Source organism: Panulirus ornatus, chromosome 20 (assembly GCF_036320965.1).
Source record: "Panulirus ornatus isolate Po-2019 chromosome 20, ASM3632096v1, whole genome shotgun sequence".
NCBI lineage: Eukaryota > Metazoa > Arthropoda > Malacostraca > Decapoda > Palinuridae > Panulirus > Panulirus ornatus.
Window position 1 is genome coordinate 50,924,950 of NC_092243.1, and position 21,265 is coordinate 50,946,214.

The 21,265-nt window shown below is 38.2% G+C and overlaps 1 protein-coding gene across 3 annotated transcripts in view; it reads right to left on the bottom strand.

Annotated features, from left to right (window-relative positions):
• Positions 1-4,001: 4,001 nt before the first annotated feature.
• The window catches only part of LOC139756003 (uncharacterized), an 82,716-nt gene continuing 65,452 nt past the window's right edge, over positions 4,002-21,265 (bottom strand). For all 3 annotated transcript variants that reach the window (XM_071674930.1, XM_071674931.1, XM_071674932.1), the window contains exon 4: positions 4,002-19,753. In XM_071674930.1, the coding sequence (XP_071531031.1) occupies positions 19,532-19,753 (222 nt within the window). In that variant the 3' untranslated portion in view covers positions 4,002-19,531. The remainder of the gene's footprint in view (positions 19,754-21,265) is intronic.

A 21,265-nucleotide genomic window follows, 5' to 3' on the forward strand; every position in this document is an offset into this window, starting at 1 on the left:
CCAAATTGGAGGTGGAAAGATGGAGTGAAAAAGATTTTGAGTGATCGGGCCTGAGCATGCAGGAGGGCGAAAGGCGTGCAAGGAATAGAGTGAATTGGAACGATGTGGTATACCGGGGTCGACGTGCTGTCCATGGATTGAACCAGGGCATGTGAAGTGTCTGGGGTAAACCATGGAAAGTTTTGTGGGGCCTGGATGTGGAAAAGGATCTGTGGTTTCAGTGCATTATACATGACAGTTAGAGACTGAGTGTGAACGAATGTGGCTTTTGTTGTCTTCTCCTAGCGCTACCTCACGCATGTGTAGGGGGAGGGGGGGTGCCATTTCATGTGTGGCGGGATGGTGACGGGAATGGCTGAGGGCAGCAAGTATCAATATGTGCATGTGTATATATATTTGTCTGTATGTATACATTGAAATATATATGTATGTATATGTGCATGTGTGGGCATGTATGTATATACATGTGTATGTGGGTGGGTTGGGCCATTCATTTTTTTTGTTTCCTTGCGCTACCTCGCTAACACGGGAGAGTGACAAAGTTTAATAAATAAAATGAAATTATATATATTTAACATATTATACATAATCGCTGTTTCCCTCGTCAGCGAGGAAGCGCCAGGAAACAGACAAAGAATGGCCCATCCACTAACATACACATATATGTACATAAACACACACATATACATACATTTACATATTAACATATACACATACAGACATCTCACAGGCACATATTCATATTTGCTTGCCTTCATCCATTCTTATCGCCACACTACCCCACAGGAAAACAGCATCAACATAAGAACAGTAAGTACTTAAATTTATTACATCCTCTGACAGATGAACTAAAAATGATTCGTCACCATCACCAGCCCTATGACTGACTTCCATTTCCATGGTTCTGTTTACAGCCATATCCACTCCAAGGTATCTAAAGCACTCCACTCTCTCCAAGTTTTCTCCATTCAAACTCACACCCCAACTAACCTGCCCCTCTGCCTTGCTAAACATAATAGTATTTGCTTTTATTCACATTTACTTCCAATTTCCCCTTTCACACACTTTCTGAATCTCAGACACTAACCTCTGACATTTATCACTCAAATCTGCCTCTAGTTCTTTGTAATTAGCAAAGAACTGACACTTCCCAGGCACCCATCACCTATATAATATGTATACTCACTCATCTCTTCAAGACCCTTGCATTTACCTCCCTTACCATCCATCCATAAATAATGTAAATAATTATGGTGACATCACACAACCTTGCCACAGACCCACCTTCACCTGGAACCACTACACACTCTCCTTTATTCCTATTCACACACATGCCTTACAGTCTTAATACAAACTTTCACCACTTCTAGTAGCTTTCCTCACACACCATTTATTCATAAAACCTTCCACAGTGCATCTCCATCCACCCTATCATATGTTATATTCAGATCCATAAATGCCCCATACAGATCCATCTGCTTCTCTATATTTCTGACACTTTCTTCAAAGAAAATACATGATCCAAACATCCTTTTGCAGTCCTTAAACCAAATCGTTCCTTCACAGTCTGATGCTAAGTACATGACCACCACTTTCCTATGCAACTCACCTGATACACTCAACCCCTTCTATCTTCACCAAGCCATATATCTCCCCTATCCAAACACCCTACATCTGCCACCCTATCTTGGAACACAACTATCCTTCAGAGCACTCATTCCCCCTCACTATCTGCTAGCACTTCCCCAATAGCCTCTCTTTACTGATGATTTTCTAAAACTATTACTCTTCTTCCAAAAATATCTTATTCTCCCTTAAGTTCAGGGTTTAAGATTCAATCCCTTGTGGGCCTGACCCTGGGTCATGATCCATTGACTCTCATTTTTCAGTCGCATATTCATGGTGAACACGGGCCCATGCACTGGTATGTTCTCTTCACATCATTTAATGTCACCCTCCAACAAATAGTCCACAGTATTTATGTGGCTATTATGAATGGATAAAGTTTAACTTGAAAGTAAATATCATAATTTGAACACATCACTAGCTTGGCCAAAGCCATGGTAAAGCCCATCACAATATTTGCATCTTTTTTTATAGCCCTTGTCATGGTTTCACAGTATGGTATTATTATACATGTTTATATATAAGTTAAATTTGACCTTTATATATCAGTGTGTGTGTATGTATGTAACAGTGAAACCCAAACAAGGGCCATTAAAAAGTAGATACAAACATTGTTTGGAGAGCTTTTTATCCTCAGAAAGGCTATATCATTGTCAATGGATGGGAAGGAGTAGTCCCTGAGGACTTCGTTGCTCTAAAGGATTCCATCATTTCCTTGCTTCTGCATGGATTGCAACCTTGAAGTTGTTGAAGCCTAATAAAAGGAGTCATAGGTTCTGTATAATTATGATTAATTGTACACATACACACAATAACTAGACAATGAAACTATGAATTCTAGGAATAGACAGTTGTTTAGAAAACTATTTCATAGAAGGAAAGTTCAGTAGAAGGGGCCCCTTACTTTTAAAAATAGGTAATTACAGTGGTTTTACTTGATATTCATATTTCACATCATGTCTGCTCTTTCACATTCTGAAATGGTTGGCATATGTAAAATCTCTCCCAAACATTATGGTTAGTATTGTATATAAAACTCAAAATGTCTGTGAATAGCAACACTTGGGGTATTTGCTAGAGATGTTCTTGTCATAATTGAACACTTGCTTTTGAATTAGATTTAATGCTTATTTGTTTTTATATTCAATTTCAATCAAGTGAGAAAGTAAGAGTAAGAAAACATGGAAAAGCAAAACAGATGGAAGGAAACCACTTAAAGATAGGGAATTAGAAAAATTGCATTTGTGAGGAACATTACCAGGTTTCTGAAAGTTATGCTGACTGCAAATGGTATTGCCTCCAAGGGTAAAAAGGTCATGTAGTTCCTAACCTCACAGTAACAAAAAACTAATTCTTATATTTTTGTTGTCACATTTTCAGTGTAGCACAGAAAATTGCATTATGAAAACTGTCCTTATGGTAATAAATTTACCTTTGCTATTAATGATAATACTTTGGCAATCCATTTGTGGTCAAAAGCATTTATTAAGGTATTCATGCATTAATAAATACTATATATAGCGTGTATCTTTGGTTTGTCCAGACTTTACACCGTAGGAAGGTTTTGGGACCTATTTTTATTAGTAAGATTGTACTACTTTTGATACATTGATGCTATTTGGTGAAGTAATGTGATATAATTTTTGTTAATGTTGGAAACGTTTGGAACTGTAATAACTTGAATTTGTTGAATGTGGATTACTTGATAGTAACTATATTTTTGTAATCATATGGTGTGATGAAATATTTATGATTATGAATATTGGGACAGTTTATCGATAAATCCAAATAACATTTAATGCCCAGTATCTTTTGAAGAACCTGTATTCAGAGACATGTTGTACAGAAGTAGTAATAATAATTCATGCATTTGTAGCATTATGCGATTGTTTATGTGACTTAAATCAGTATTGAGTATATGAAGCACTTTATGAATACTGTAAACAGAGCAGCAACAAAAAAGGTAAATTTATCTTTAGTATTAAAATCACACTTCATGAATGGACCTTTGACTTGATTAGGCCTCCAGAATGTCCCTGAGTGTTGAATCAGGTAGAATAAACTTTGTGTGTACTGATGATTGAAAGAATCAGTATTGATGCTGCTATCTATTTAGTGATTATTTACATCTCATTTTATGTTTGAATATTGTTTAGATGCAAAATACATCTGACCTCTGAAGTTAGGATGATTTATAATGGTGTTAGAGACAGAAGATAGTAATGCTGATGTTGAGTGCATATATCTATCTATGATGCCCAATCATTCTTGGGAACTCCCTGAGATGGTGGTGATGGCCAAAAGTGTCTCTGTAACTGATGAACTATATACGAGTGCATGATTATTAGAATCAAAGTCATGATATTAAGTGTATGATTATTAAAATTAAAGTCAGGAGATTAATTCTGTAAAACTGCCAATAGTGTTGATGGTTGTTTTGCATTTGCAGCTTTGAGTACTTCTAAATGATTTATTTACATTGCAGCTTTTTTTTTTTTTTTTTTTTTTTTTTTTTTTTTTTTTTTAGATTCCAAAGAGGGTTTAATTAAAGACTTAGAATCTGTCTTACAATTTATTTCATCATATATCTATTCATTTTAGAATTATTACTTTAGTTCAGAGAAATTTCCACAAACTGGTAATGAGCAAGTTAATATGGGGTTAGTTCCTTAACTGTTTTTTGAGTTTGGTGAATCTTAGTTTTGGGAATTTCATAATTTGTAGCTTTGAATTATCTAGTTTGAAGACAGAGCAAGGTCATCAAAACTTTAAGTAGAATTCTGAGTATTCTCATTATCAGATTTGTAGATTTATATAAGGCTTTTAATCATATGGTGACCATAATGTATGGGAAAGATTTATTGTATGTCACTGAGTAGTTTATATGAAATGCAAAAACATAATAATGCTGTAGACAATCAGGTTTTGGTCATCTTTGTCATGAGAGAACAAAATATGTTATTTGTGCCTGTGAGGTGATGGCAGGCTTCATTAGTTGGCCGTTTTGTTGTAAATTGAACAAAAACCACTGACAACAAAGCGTTTCCTAAAGCGACAACTTTCACGTGTGTACTGTGAGACAGTGCATTGATAGGGTCTTCATCTGGTTTACTGATTAAGAAATTTCTAGTCCTCTGTAATACAGATTATAATCTTTATATTGTGTGCCTTATAGTCATTAAAAACATAGTTACAGTTAATAAGTATTCTCCAGTTATGCTGTAACTTAATGTATGAGAAATCCTGATGTTGCTGTTTGCTGTAAAAATTCATTATTGATAGATTTAACTTCTCATAATGTGATAGAAAGCAAAGAAGGAAACTCCTGCACTGTAGCTATAAAATATTGGTTATATGAAAGATATCTAAATCATGATCTTGCAGGGATGTGCTATGATAGCGTCTTCCTCCTAAATGGACGCAAATGATTATACCAAACTAGCGTTTTCAAGCAGTTATTTTGCATTTCCTCATAATAGGACTCAAGAGTTTTAGCATGTTTTTAGATAATTCTAGGGAAGCTGAATCAGGACATGACTATCACACTGAGTAACAGTATAGTTGAACAGGATATTACTCTTGGTAATGTTCTTTGAAGCATAAATTGTGATGAATGTATGAACATTTAACTAGTTGAATTGTCATTTTTATCACCCAAATAAAGGTGAATTTTTTTTAGTGTGATAATGTTATGTGGAATGTGGTTATTAAAGATGAATATTGAAGTATTGTTCTGAAAGAAAAGGTAAAAGATACAGAATTGATAAATGGTGGAACATTGTTTATGACTAGTATAAGTATCTAGTTTATAAAAATCTGTATATTGTTTTCAGTCCTTGTTCTGTAGTTAAAGAAATGAAGCATTTAAAGATGTCTAGTTTTCCATTGTTGTAAAACTGGTGATTAAAGTACTGTAGTTTGGATTGATGTCATCAGTATTCTCCCTGGATCTGGAAGTTACCTGATAGCTGTATGTAAGGCAGGTGTTGTGTAATCTTGCTGTTATGTTGATATACAGAAAAGAAGTCTTTACATGAAGTTTCATTATAAACCTAACATGTCTTGCAGCTATTTAGTTCATTCATACACAACACCCTTGTCCAATGTGCTTGTGAAACAACTTCTACAGTAACATAAAACTTTTTACCTTTTCACTTGATGTATCAGGCAAGTTTCGAGTCACCATTCACACCACCCTCACATATAAAGCACTGCCATTGCTTCTGCTTCCAGTTAATTCCTCTAAGGTCATCTGAAATATATCCATCCACATTACTTTTTATTTGGATCTCACTGCATGTCCATTTATTCTGCAGTTCATTCCTTTTGTACCTTCAATTATTTATTTTATTTTGCTTTGTCGCTGTCTCCCACATTAGCGAGGTAGCGCAAGGAAACAGATGAATGGCCCAACCCACCCACATACACATGTAAATACATACACGTCCACATACGCAAATATATACATACCTATACATCTCAACGTATACATATATATACACACACACAGACATATACATGTACATAATTCATACTGTCTGCCTTTATTCATTCTCCCCTGCATGTGCACGAGGTAGCGCTAGGAAAAGACAACAAAGGCCACATTCGTTCACACTCAGTCTCAAGCTTCATGTATAATGCACCGAAACCACAGCTCCCTTTCACATCCAGGCCCCTCAGAACTTTCCATGCTTTACCCCAGACGCTTCACACGCCCTGGTTCAATCCACTGACAGCATGTCGACCCCGGTATACCATGTCGTTCCAATTCACTCTATTCCTTGCACGCCTTTCACTCTCCTGCATGTTCAGGCCCCAAACACTCAAAATCTTTTTCATTCCATCTTTCCACCTCTAATTTGGTCTCCCACTTCTTCTCGTTCCCTCCACCTCTGACACATATATCCTCTTGGTCAACCTTTCCTCACTCACTCTCTCCGTGTGACCAAACCATTTCAAAACACCCCCTTCTACTCTCTCAACCACACTCTTTTTATTACCACACATCTCTCTTACCCTTACATTACTTACTCGATCAAACCACCTCATACCACATATTGTCCTCAAACATCTCATTTCCAGCACATCCATCCTCCTCCGCACAACTCTATCTATAGCCCACACCTCGCAACCATGTAACATTGTTGGAACTACTATTCCTTCAAACATACCCATTTTTGCTCTCTGAGATAAAGTTCTCGGCATCCACACATTCTACAACACTCCCAGAACTTTCGCCCTCTCCCCCACCCTATGATTCACTTCCGCTTCCATGGTTCCATCCGCTGCCAAATCCACTCCCAAATATCTAAAACACTTCACTTCCTTCAGTTTTTTCCATTCAAACTTACCTCCCAATTGACTTGTCACATTTACTCTCAGCTTTCTTCTTTCACACACTTTACCAGACTCAGTCACCAGCTTCTGCAGTTTCTCACATGAATCAGCCACCAGTGCTGTATCATCAGTGAACAACAATTGACTCACTTCCTAAGCTCTCTCATCCACAACAGACTGCATACTTGCCCCTCTTTCCAAAATTCTTGCATCCACTTCCCTAACAACCCCATCCATTAACAAATTAAACAACCATGGAGACATCACACACCTCTGCCACAAACCAACATCCACTGAGAACCAATCACTTTCCTCTCTTCCTACACGTACACATGCCTGTACAGAGCATCAGATTGGGGAAGAGCAGTGTGGTTTCAGAAGTGGTAGAGGATGTGTGGATCAGGTGTTTGCTTTGAATAATATATGTGAGAAATAGAAAACCAAATGGATTTGTATGTAGCATTTATGGATCTGGAGAAGGTATATGATAGAGTTGATAGAGATGCTCTGTGTAAGGCAAGTAGTTAAAAGCAGTGAAAAGTTTTTATTAAGAATGTAAGGCATCTGTACGAGTAGGAAGAGGAAAGTGATTGGTTCTCAGTGAATGTAGGTTTGTGGCAGGTGTGCGTGATGTCTCCATGGTTGTTTAATTTGTTTATGGATGGGGTTGTTAAGCAGGTGAATGCAAGAGTTTTGGAAAGAGGGGCAAGTATGCAGTCTGTTGTGGATGAGAGAGCTTGGGAAGTGAGTCAGTTGTTGTTCGCTGATGATTCAGTGCTGGTGACTGATTCAGGTGAGAAACTTCAGAAGCTGGTGATTGAGTTTGGTAAAGTGTGTGAAAGAGGAAACCTGAGAGTAAATGTGAATAAGAGCAAGGTACAGTAGGGTTGAGGGACAAGTCAATTGGGGGGTAAGTTTGAATGGAGAAAAACTGAAGGAAGTGAAGTGTTTTAGATTTCTGGGAGTGGATTTGGCAGCGGATGGAACCATGGAAGCGGAAGTGAATCATAGTGTGGGGGAGGGGGCAAAAGTTCTGGGAATGTTGAAAAATGTATGGAAGTCGAGAACATTATCTTGGAAAGCAAAAATGGGTATGTTTGAAGGAATAGTGGTTCCAACAATGTTATATGGTTGCGAGGCGTGGGCTACAGATAGAGTTGTGCGGAGGAGGGTGGATGTGCTGGAAATGAGATGTTTGAGGACAATATGTGGCTTGAGGTGGTTTGATCGAGTAAGTAATGAAAGGGTAAGAGAGATGTGTGGTAATAAAAAAAGTGTGGTTGAGAGAGCAGAAGAGGGTGTTTTGAAATGGTTTGGTCACATGGAGAGAATGAGTGAGGAATTATTGACAAAGAGGATATATGTGTCAGAGGTGGTGGGAATGAGAAGTGGGAGACCAAATTGGAGGTGGAAAGATGGAATGAAAAAGATTCTGAGTGATCGGGGCCTGAACCTGCAGGAGGGTGAAAGGCATGCAAGGAATAGAGTAAATTGGAACGATGTGGTATACCGGGGACGACGTGCTGTCAATGGATTGAACCAGGGCATGTGAAGTGTCTGGGGTAAACCATGGAAAGTTCTGTGGGGCCTGGATGTGGAAAGGGAGCTGTGGTTAGTGCATTATAGTTGCCAGCTAGAGACTGAGCGTGAACGAATGTGGCCTTTGTTGTCTTTTCCTAGTGCTACGTCGCGCACATGTGGAGGGAGGGGGTTGTCATTTCATGTGTGGCGGGGTGGCGATGGGAATAAATAGGGGCAGACAGTATGAATTATGTACATGTGTATATATGTATATGTCTGTGTGTATATATATGTATACATTGAGATGTATAGGTATGTATATGTGCATGTGGACGTGTATGTATATACATGTGTATGTGGGTGGGTTGGGTCATTCTTTTGTCTGTTTCCTTGTGCTGCCTCGCTAATGTGGGAGACAGCAACAAAGTATAAAAAATAAATATAACATTCATATTTGCTTGCCTTCAACCATTCCTGGCACTACCCATTCCCACAGAAAACAGCATTGCTACCTCCTGCTTCAGTGAGGCAGTGCCAGGAAAACGGACAAAAAAGCCACATATGTTCACACTCAGTCTCTAGCTGTCATGTGTAATGTACCAAAGCCACAGCCCCCCAGACGTTTCATATGCCCTGGTTCAGTCCATTGACAGCACGTCAACTCCAGTACACCACATCATTCCAATTCACTCTTTCCTTGCACACCTCTCACCCTCCTATATGTTCAGGCCCCCAATCGCTCAAAAGCTTTTTCACTCCATCCTTCCACCTCCAGTTTGGTCTCCCGCTTCTCCTTGTTCCCACCACCTCTGACATATATATCCTCTTTGTCAATCTTTCCTCACTCATTCTCTCCGTATGTCAAAACCATTTTAACTCACCCTCTTCTGCTTTCTCAACCACTCTTTTGATTTTCACACATCTCTCTTACCCTTTCATTAATTACTCGACCAAACCACCTCACACCACATATTGTCTTCAAACATTTCATTTCCAGTACATCCACCCTCCTCCACACAACCCTATCTATAGCCCATGCCTCGCAACCATATATCATTGTAGGAACTACTACTCCTTCAAACATACCCATAACGTTCTCTCCTTCCACACTTTCTACATCGCTCCCAGAACCTTCACCCCGTCCCCCACCCTATGACTCACTTCCGCTTCCATGGTTCCATTCACTGCTAAGTCCTTTCTCAGATATCTAAAACACTTCACTTCCTCCCAATTTTTCTCAATTCAACTTACATCCCAGTTAACTTGTCCCTCAACCTTACTAAACCTAATAATCATTTACTCTCTACTTTCTCCTTTTATATACTTTTCCAAACTCAAGTCACCAACTTCTGTATTTTCACACTCAAATCAGCCACCAGAATTGTATCATCGGTGAACAACAACTGACTCACTTCCCAGGCCCTCTCATACCCAATGGACTGCATACTCGCCCCTCTCTCCAAAACCCTTACATACACCTCCCTAACCACCTTATCCATAAGCAAATTAAACAACCATTGGGACATCACACACCCCTGCTGCAGACCAACATTCACTAAGAACCAATCACTCTCCTCTCTTCCTACTCGTACACATGCCTTACATCCTTGGTAAAAACTTTTCACTGCTTCTAGCAACTTGCCTCCCACACCATATACTCTTAACCTTCCACAAAGAATCTCTATCAACTTTTTTATGCCTTCTCCACATCCATAAATGCTACATACAAATCCATCTGTTTTTCTAAGTATTTCTCACATACCTTCTTCAAAGCAAACACCTGAGCCACATATCCTCTACCACATCTGAAACCACACTGTTCTTCCCCAGTGTGATGCTCTGTACATGCCTTTACCATCTCGGTCAATACCCTTCCATGTAATTTCCCAGGAATACTCAACAAACTTATGCCTCTGTAGTTTGAAGACTCACCTTTAACCCCTTTGCCTTTGTACAATGGCACGATGCATGCATTATGCCAATCCTCAGGCACTTTACCATGATCCATAAATACACTGAATATCCTTACCAACCAATCAACAACACAGGCACCCCCTTCTTAATAAATTCTACTGCAATACCATCCAAACCCACCACCTTGCTGGATTTCATCTTCCACAAAGCTTTTACTACCTCTTCTCTCTTAACCAAACCATTCTCTCTGATCCTCTCACATCATGCCAACCAAAACACCTTATATCTGCCACTCTATCATCAAACACATTCAACAAACCTTCAAAATACTCACTTCTTCTCACTTCATCACTACCTGTAATTACTTCCCCACTTGCCCCCTTCACTGATGTTCCCATTTGTTCTCATCTTACACGTTATTTACCTCCAGCCAAAACATCTTTTCATTTTCCCTCATTTGCCCTCTTTTTCAACCCTTGCACCTTTCTCTTGATCTCCTGCCACTTCCTATTATATATCTCCCAGTCATTTGCACTCCTTCCTTGTAATTATCATCCAAAGGCCTCTCTTCCCTCTTTCACTAATAACTTTCTTCACTCCACCACACACTACCTTTCTAATTTGCCTACCTCCCACCTTTCTCATGCCACATGCATCTTTTGCACAAGCCATCACTGCTTCCCTAAATACATACCATTCCTCACCCACTCCCCTCTTGTCACTTGCTCTCTTCTGGTACTTCCTCACAGAAGTCTCCTTTCTCAGCTCACTTACTCTCACCACTCTCTGCTCTTTTTTGAAAACCTTTATAAATCTTGACCTTCGCTTCCACAAGATAGTGATCAGACAACCCAGCAGCACATTAACATCCAAAAGTCTCTCTTTTACACGCCTATAAATTAACACGTAATCCTGCAATTCCCTTTATGTGTATGTATATTTGTGTATGTATACTTAAATGGTTCGGTGACTTGCACTAGGGACCAGTGAAACAAATGGGTATGTTTTCTCACATTCCAAAAACACAAGATTTTAATAATACAATTTTCTCAACCTGCAGAAGCATATTGATTTATTTCACTGAACAAAATTCCCAGTAATTAATGACAACAGCTGCATTTTATCACATATCATTTATTCATTTTATTAAAAAATGAATGCAGGTCTCATAATAACTTACTCTTGTACCACAGCTGTACTTAAATCTTTGAGAATCTGACAAGTATTAGCGATTCATTTTAACACTAAAAATACTTATTTGCTGTCTCCCGCGTTTGCGAGGTAGTGTAAGAAAAACAAATGAAAGAATGGCCCAACCCAACCACATACACATATATATACATAAATTCCCACACACGCACATATACAAACCTATACATCTCAACATATAAATACACAGACTTATACATGTATATACATGTACACACTCATACTTGCTGCCTCCATCCATTCCTGCAGTCATCCCGCCACACATGAAACAGCACCCCCTTCCCCCCGCAAGGTAGCGCCAGTAGAAGACAACAAAGGCCACATTTGTTCACATTCAGTCTCTAGCTGTCATGTGTAATGCACCAAAACCACAGCTCCCTTTCTACATCCAGGCCCCACAAAACTTTCCATGGTTTACCCCAGATGCTTCATATGCCCTGGTTCAATCGACTGACAACACGTCGACCCTGGTATACCACATTGTTCCAATTTACTCAATTCCTTGCATGCCTTTCACCCTTCTGTATGTTCAGGCCCCGATCACTCAATACTTTTTTCACTGCATCCTTCCACCTCCAATTTGGTCTCCTATTTCTCCTTGTTCCCTCCAACTCTGACACATATCCTCTTTGTCAATCTTTCCTTACTCATTCTCTCCATGTGGCCAAACCATCTTAATACATCCGCTTCTGCTCTCTAAACCACACTCTTTTTATTACCACACATCTCTCTTACCCTTTCATTACTCACTCGATCAAAGCACCTCACACCACATAATGTCTTCAAACATTTTATTTCCAACACATCACCCTCCTCCGCACAACCTTACCTATAGCCCATGCCTTCCACATTCTTCAATGCTCCCAGTACCTTCGCCCCCTCCTCCACTCTCTGACTCACTTCCGCTTCCATCCACTGCTCAGAAGTATCTTTAATAGCTGAAGGTGTCAAAAGTTTTTCAGTTGTTGGATGTAGCTTGATGTTAATGGCATTAATGACCCTGACAGTTGATAAAAGTAAATCCTTAACACCCAGCCAACCACGTAAATCCTGGATACATGCTTGTCCCTATGCACTTCACCTTAGGCCATACAAACAGTGAACAGCCAGGCTAACCAATCAATAACACTGTCACTACATTTTTTGAGAAATTTGATGGTAACCTCAACCACTCCTGTCTTTCTGCACTTCATCGTTTGAGAAGCTTTCAATACATATTCTCTTTTTGCACTGCAATTTGCCATGACTCAATTGACATGCCATTTCATTCCAAACTTACATCTGCCTTCCTGTCATCTAATGCATCCTATAGTCTTCAGAATATTCTCTCCATCTTTTAACGTCCTTGCCCTTATTCTCATGCTAGTGACCTCCCTCCAAAACATTTTCTTGTTTTCTCAGAAGTTCATCGATACTGCACCCCTTTTCTTATTTTTCCTCTTTCAACTCTCACACTTTCTCTTGATCTTCTGCCACTTTCTTTTGAACTCTCAATAACATGCACTCCTTTTCTGCAGATAGTGTCTGTACACCTTCCTTTCTTCATTCACCAGCTTTTTCCCTTTCTCATTCCACAACTCGATATCATTTCTTTTACTTCCATATTCCACCTTCTGCATGCCACATGCTTCACCTGCATATTTAGGCACTGCTTTCTTAAATACCTTTTGACATAGGTAAGAGCGATTGCAACTGTCTTCACTTTCAACTGATATCATTTTTCTCATTTCTTGTGTTGCCTTTGCACAGAGTCCACTTTTCCAAACACTCAAATTCTCCACATCTTTCACACACATTATTTGCTTTTTTCTTAAACCCACCACAAACTTTCACCAACAAGAAATAATCAGACACTTTCCTCTCAGCACATTTATATCCAACTCTCTCTCCTTTACATTCCTGTAACCCAGCACAATTTCAGTTATGACCATTGACCCCCCCATTCTCATTCATTCACATACACTTATGTATGCATCTCTTTTGAACCATGTACTCCTGATCACAATTCTTCATTTGGTACACCCTGACAAGTATTTCTCCATTTTCATTTACAGAGAGCATTACATGTCCCCCCAGTTACACCCTCAGTTGCCACATCTCTGACCCTTGTTTTCAGATCACCTGTTACCAAGAATCAATAGCACATGTCAAAATGCTAAAACTCTGTTTCTTTCAAAATACATTTCTTTCATCTTTACTCCTTTCACTATCACATGCATAGGATCTAATAACCACCCACCTTCTTGTACCTGAACTAACTTCCAAATACTCTAACAGATCAACAGCTCTTCCTTGATTAGCAGTGCTACCCATTCTTTTCCTAGTGTCCTTTTACTAACCTCAGACCTTACCCTTTGAACATTCCAAAACAATCTTCAGTCAATTTGTTTCATTAAGAATACCTACCTCCCTTCTTTTTTTTTTTTTTTTTGTTACAGCCATGCACTTGCAAACATATCCTTGTGTGGCTGCTACTTCTGTTCCTGTATTTGCAAAGTGATAATATAAAATGGGAGACTTTACAGGCCCCAGCCTGTATCCCTGTTAGTGGGAAATAAAAAAAAGTTAAAGTGGTGCAGTGAAAGATGGACAAGGGAGATGTATTGAAAAAATTTTGTGGATCAGGTTTGCGAAATGTTTGATGAAAAAACGGAAAAAGAAGTAAAGTTTTGCCCTTTTTATTTCAGGATAAAGATTTATAATAAAGTAAATCTTAATTTTGACGGTGTAATCTGCAAACAGAAATTTGCCTTTGGAAATAAGATACTGTATATGATGTAATGCTATCCAAAAAGATAAAAATATTTCAGTAAATAAACTTTGATGAATTCATGTGAATTACTTGGGGTTGGTTACCAATTTGGATGTCATCATTATTTGGGTAAGACTTATATATTAACTCCAAAACAGTGATTACACCTGGTCTGATGTAATGATGGCAATAGTTTGAGAAAATGTGATCAAATCTTTAGGATAAGCATATATCAAAGTAACCTAGTAAAGGGACCATGACAAAGTTTAGGATAAAAGTTAAATGTTTGGTTGGGAGTACTTCAGTTAAAATGTGTAACAATTTTTGTTCCTGGGTAGTAAGTATTATTTCTGAATTGTTTATGCATTAAAAGTAGAGAAAAAGGCTGTTATTCCTTTCAAACATTGCTTTTGTGATCAGGACAGTGGTATTTTGAAATTTTCCTAATCCCAATTGGAATTCAGGTGAATTAGCGCATTTCAGTCACAAAGTCAGAAAAACATTTGAATCAAAATTAACATGTATTTACATTAGTGTTTAACAAAAGGGATCACAAAAGATTTAGGAGTGAGTTATATTGAGTTATATGTTCCTTGGTAGTGGTGTTCAAAGTCCAGTATATCCTTGCTCCTCCGAATACTCTCCCATGTTCTTGAATTTATCAAGATGGGCATCAATGATATGGACTTTGAGGGACATCCTGCAGTGCACTTTGCCATAGTGCTTAACTAATGTCTCATCCAGCACCACATAGTTTTTGGCCTTGTGACTGCCTAAGAAGCTCCTAACCACTGCAACAAGTCTGTACCACATTGCTTTCTTCTTAGTGAGCTTCTTGGGGAATTCCTTGCACTCCAGGATCTCCTTTATCTGTGGTCCAGCAAAGATTCCAGCCTTGAGTCTTGTCTCAGACAGTTTAGGAATGAAGCTGTAACAAATTATTTCATAAGGCCTAATTTTATGTGCAGTGGTGGCATCAACACCTTCCGGGGGTCCACCAGTGGCTCCGACTTGATGTTGTTCATCCCCAAAGAGAATTCAGTCTGCTGTGGCCAGTCCCGCCTGTGTTAGTGTGCCGCAATGTCCTTGCTGTCCCAAAGGCAGAAATAGCAGGGGAAACTTGGTAAAACCACCTTGGAGACCCATCAGGAATGCCACCATTAGGAAGTCTCCAATGACCTCCCAGCTGTACTCATACTTCAATCTAGCAAGGTCTTGACACTGTTGTATTCTTCTTTGAGGTGCACTGAGTGAGCTGAGGAAGATATGGGTACTTGTTCCCATTATGGAGCAGCACAGTTTTGAGACTCTTGGATGAGCTGTCAATAAAGAGCTCCACTTATTCGGGTTACAGGCGATTCCAATTGTCTTGAACAGAATGGTACATTGTGGCAGAAGCAGAGCCCATCTTGACAGGTGAAGAAGCTGGAAAAACCTAGGTAGCACTTCCTCTGATCTGCAATTTTCACACTTTCATCCAACAAGTTCCACTGCTTGAGTCTGGACATCAAAAGCTTGGCAATGGACTTTGTAAGACTAAGATCTCTGATTAAGGCATTGAGGTCTTTTTGACTGGGGTTGTATGGGTTTCTCTCCTCAGCTGCAATTCTGAAATTGTAATCTGGATTTATAACATCTTTCTCCCCCTCTGACTTGCTAGTCTGTTCTGATGACTGCTGTCTATCCAGAGGAGTGGGTATCGGGAACTTAAGGCAGTGGTTGATGGAAGATCTGGATACATGATAGCAGGTGCAGTCTTACCAGTCCAATGTTTGGAAGATTCCACCATTCAGAAGTAGCAAGTGCTTTGGTGGTCAGTGGGTTCCCACCAAATTCTTGGGATAGTGAACTTCATGGCTCTTTTCCCATATACCATATAGCAAAAGAACAATATATGATTGTGATTATGAATTCATTTCACCCATGACTAGCGTGTTATTCTCTCAACATATTCAATACAAGATTTTTTCTTCCATAACACAAAATTAAAAAAATATTATTAAATAATTTTAGAATTTTGAAAAACAGGTATGCTGAAATATGCATTGTAGGCCTCCCACATCTTACCAGATGTTGCCCTAGATGCCATCTCAGAAAAATGTATATATATCCATGTAGGCAGCTAGATCCAAACTGAACAGGTTGGCTTAAGGCCCTTATATTTGTACTACTATTCATATCACTGGAATGTTCTGAGAGCAGGTAAATTTCAAAATATCACTGTCCTGACCACAAAAGTAAAGTTTCAAGGGAATAATAGCCATTTTCTATACTTTTTAGACAATCAATTAGAAAATACCACTTATACCCAGGAACAACAAAGTAAATATTTGTTACCTGTTATAGAATGAATATGGGATACTGTTATTTGGTAGTGTATGCTATTAGTTTTGTATGCAGTATGGTTACTTCACTAACGTGGTGAATATATTTAAATCCACTTGTTGTTTAGTTATAATAATACTCAGAAGCTATGCCACAAACCACTTGTTTTAAGTATGTCTACCACAAACTTTGATACAGTGACACAGTAGTCGGTTTTCAAAGAAAATTTAAGGAATAATATTACCATACTGGTTTTGGTGCATTATACATGACAGCTAAAGAGTGGATATATGTAAATGAGGCTATTTTTTGTCTCTTGCTCCTTTTCACTAAGGGAGAAGCAATAATGTATAAAATGTAGTGTATAAAATATCTTTTCTCATTGAGGAATTAATTGACCAACTGTTTACGAAATGTTATAACTCTATGCTGATGATGGTAAATTTAATATCCATGAGTAAGGAAAATTACTTGTTTGCAGACCACGACATACTTTAATGTACGCAGATCTTGAAATTATAATTCAAGAAAGACCTTGGCAGTCAGGTGATTAGTGTTCACTCCAAATGATAAATAAAATTGATTCTGGCAAAGCTGAGAATCACACACAAAAGACCAATTCTTGGTTGGTTACTGGCTATAGACCAACTTTCATTATATCATGTTAGTTGCCTTTAACGGTGGTCCACCTAATGGAAAGGTGTGGTTAATGTTCAAAGCAGAAAGAAGAATTTCCTGAACTCCTTTACACTCAAGAATGTATTAGAATTGGCATATATATAATTTGGTTTCCCAAGGGAAACCAATATACTGTTACAAAACATTGTATATTCCTAAGATATTTGTACATGAAAATATACAAGATTTATCTATTATACTTTTTGAAAAAAAAATATAAACCACTAAATGAATGTAGCTGTTGATATGGCAGAAGATACAAAACAATAAACCAAGACTACTTAGCAAAGATTGTGGAGATTTTACCTCATTTGACTTTGCCATCATCTGCTGGCAGGGAACACATCATGGACTTGAAAGGGTCTTCTGAGCTAATACATACAGCATTTAATAAATCAACTCTCCTGCAAGATAGTGAAAGCAAGTATTTCAGGGTAGTCCAGAAAGCTGATATGATGTGGATAATGTGTATGAGGACATATCAAAAACAGAAATGCTTCAACTGCTTCAAGGTAAAAGTGCTTCAGCAGCTTCAAAGGAATGAATTATGTCTGGTGTGTTTTTCAGCTGAGGATACTTATACATGGGACATAGTACTGATGCATCAGCTTACTGCATAGATCTTGTTTAAAGTCTTATAGATCTTGTTTAAAGTCTTATGCTTGAGGTGTGTCCATGTACTCCTGAGTTCTTTTATTCTTTTCAAGAACACCATTACCTGGACTGCTCCCTTGTACAAACTTTTACAGAAATTACAGTCCAAAGACTATGACAAGGCCTAGGTTACTACAGCACGAAAGTTTCAGTAAAATCCTTGATATCACTCAATGATTTAAAACCTCTTGATTTGCTTCCAACTAGTAACTGCTAATGGTATTTTGTATTCCTGCATTCACTCATAGGGGATTCAGCTTCCTAGAGCCTCTGTAGATTCACTTCTTGCAAATATAATTTGAATGGTTGAGGTCAGAAATGATTTATCTACCAGCCACCAGCATACTCTTGCCAGGAGAAATGGTCTTCAATGCTTTTTCAAGTGAAATGTTTTTAAAGGAGATGTTAACTGGAAAATTATATACAAAGTAATCTCTTATGTACTCTTATTTAGACTGACTCTGATCTATGGAAATCTCTGCGTTGCAGATACTATACACAAATATATATGAACTATCATAAAACCTTTTTAACACAAGTATACAATTTAAGGAGTTATAGAATACTGTATATCCTTACAACTATTTTAAAACTGTGTGGGGATGGCAATGAAGTTCTGCTCTTCTAAGAGAAATATCAGGAAGAAGTGGGTAGCCCTGCAATGGTAAACATGCTCAGAAATGTAGGTGATGTTGTGTATTTATGTACTGAGAGTATGGACAGCGAATTGGTAAAAATGTTTTCAAAACGTTAAGGTGAAGGGTAATTTTGCTATGGGAAGTATGGTGTTCAGCAGTGAAAAAAAATACCAAAGTACAAAGGCATCTGGTTGATGCATCAGGTTTATATTTCACTTATAAAAATTTGAGAGTAGAATTTCTCTCTATATGAAAAGGAAGAAGAGTGAAATCAATTCAGGGTGGGTGAGTGTTAAATGAGTCAAAACAAGTTAGGATATGAAGGTATAAAGAAAGTTAGGTTATTAAGGTAATGATATAAAGTTCCCCTGACAAAGAAATGTGCACAGAGGCATCATGAGACTATAAGCAAATTTAGGGAAGATGGATATGGTATTGGACTGGGATGGATGTTATGGATAGTAAGTAAATCATTACTGTATTAAAGCATAAGAGTTAAGAAAAGTAGGCAACATCATCTCATCAATATGATGATGTTTATAATGTACGGTATGTTAGGATACCTGGGTTACCTTGAGACCTTGCATCGGCTGTTAAGTGTGTACATGTTATGTGGTGTTAAAGAAATGAGAGACTTGAAACAGTATGTTTGCGTAAGATTACAAGAAAGAAGGAGGAAGGGGTGGGAACTTCAAAAAATATTTTCAAAGAGTGGCTAGACCTCTGAACCTAGCTTAAAAGATTAGGATTACCCTCAACTGTATGTTATAGGTCAAGAGGATGGCTCAAGCTAAAATAATAGAAATCTTTGTCATTTGTGATGGGATGGTAGTTGGCAGCCTCAAAATAGATTTGTGTGAAGCTTCCAGGACTCCCATTACACACTATCAGCCCCTTTGACTTGAGAGGAACTTGAGTCCCTTTTCTTCTTTTTTGTGTGCTGAGTGGAGACTGATCCATCGCGAGGGTCAAGGACGAGCTGGTGTCGATTCCTGGACCGAGAGCGAGAGCGACGAGGTCTTGAGGAAGAGGACCTGGGACTACGCATGTTGGTGCCAAGGAGGATAACAATGATGGCTGCATAGAAAACCACAATCACCTACAGATGGAAAAAGGTAGAAATGATTAGGGTTTTTTTTTACTGAAGCATTTAGTAGATAAGTTAATACGTATTACTAGTCAAGATACACAGGTTTTCAGGTAATCAAATTTTTTATTTTCTACTTATCTTACTAGGGGAACTATGAAATAATAAAAAGAAAGGCTTCTCAAAATGAAGTGTTTTTGTTGTTTACAGCACCTAGCACTGACTTCATTCAAATCTATGATTCTAACAAAGACAACTTTATAAGCCTTTCTGGATGACAGAGCAAAACAAATACATCTACAATAAAAAAGGGTGAAATAGAAGGAAGGCATTCATGCCAAAACACCAAATGCTGTACTCATAAAACACTGAATCCTCCTGAATATCCCTTTACAATATTAATTAACTGGAAATATTCACTTATACTCTCATTTCAGTTGAAATTATATCATGCAAGATACTTTTTGTAAACATTGTGATAGCCAAAGAATTTGCAAGTTAAGCCACACTATAAGTTCCAAGGAATTCATAATTTTCAACATTTCAGTTTTTTTTTTTAGATATCTCAAAGTTATGCATGGAAATGGAAGACTTTTTAAATTGGGAAACAATGAAGATTTTTAATGCTATTAAAAGCTTTATGATAGATACAGTATGTGTTTGTGAAAGTTAGTGTTTGAAAGTTAATATGAGAGTATCAAGGTTCTGAGAAGTCACTCTGGCTATTGTGACATGGTAGACACTGTGGTTATTGCATCACTAGCATAGCAAACTATAAATTGTGGCTATTGTGTCACCAATGCAGCATGTCAGACACTGGTAATTATGCCACCTGGGTAGTATGGCAAACACTGTAGTTTTTTTGTCACCTGTGAAACATGGCAGACACCGTGGTTATTGTTTTGGATGGGTAAGGCTGACAAGTGGCTGCTGTGTCACCTGGGTAGCATGGCAGACACTTAAGCATTGCTTAGTCTGCCACTGTTATACATCCATCTTTCATTTGTTGTCTGGAGTCGCACATCCTAAAATTATACTTTGCCAGAATATATATAACTTATATACTTGTTTCCCATCATCTAATAAATTAAACAGAAACCCATAACTTTACTGTGGATTTTACCTTAGTTCTACTAGTTATAAAAATGTGTAAGAGAGAAGATAACCTCCCTTATAACAAGAAGAAAATTCAACCTTTAGCTTTGGAAGATGGAAAGATTGTGGAATGATGCTTATACATAAACAGACTCAAAGTTACCACACATTTTTTTTTTATTTCTTATTTTTATTATACTTTGTCGCTGTCTCCCGCGTTTGCGAGGTAGCGCAAGGAAACAGACGAAAGAAATGGCCCAACCCCCCCCCCATACACATGTATATACATACGTCCACACACGTAAATATACACACCTACACAGCTTTCCATGGTTTACCCCAGACGCTTCACATGCCTTGATTCAATCCACTGACAGCATGTCAACCCCGGTATACCACATCGCTCCAATTCACTCTATTCCTTGCCCT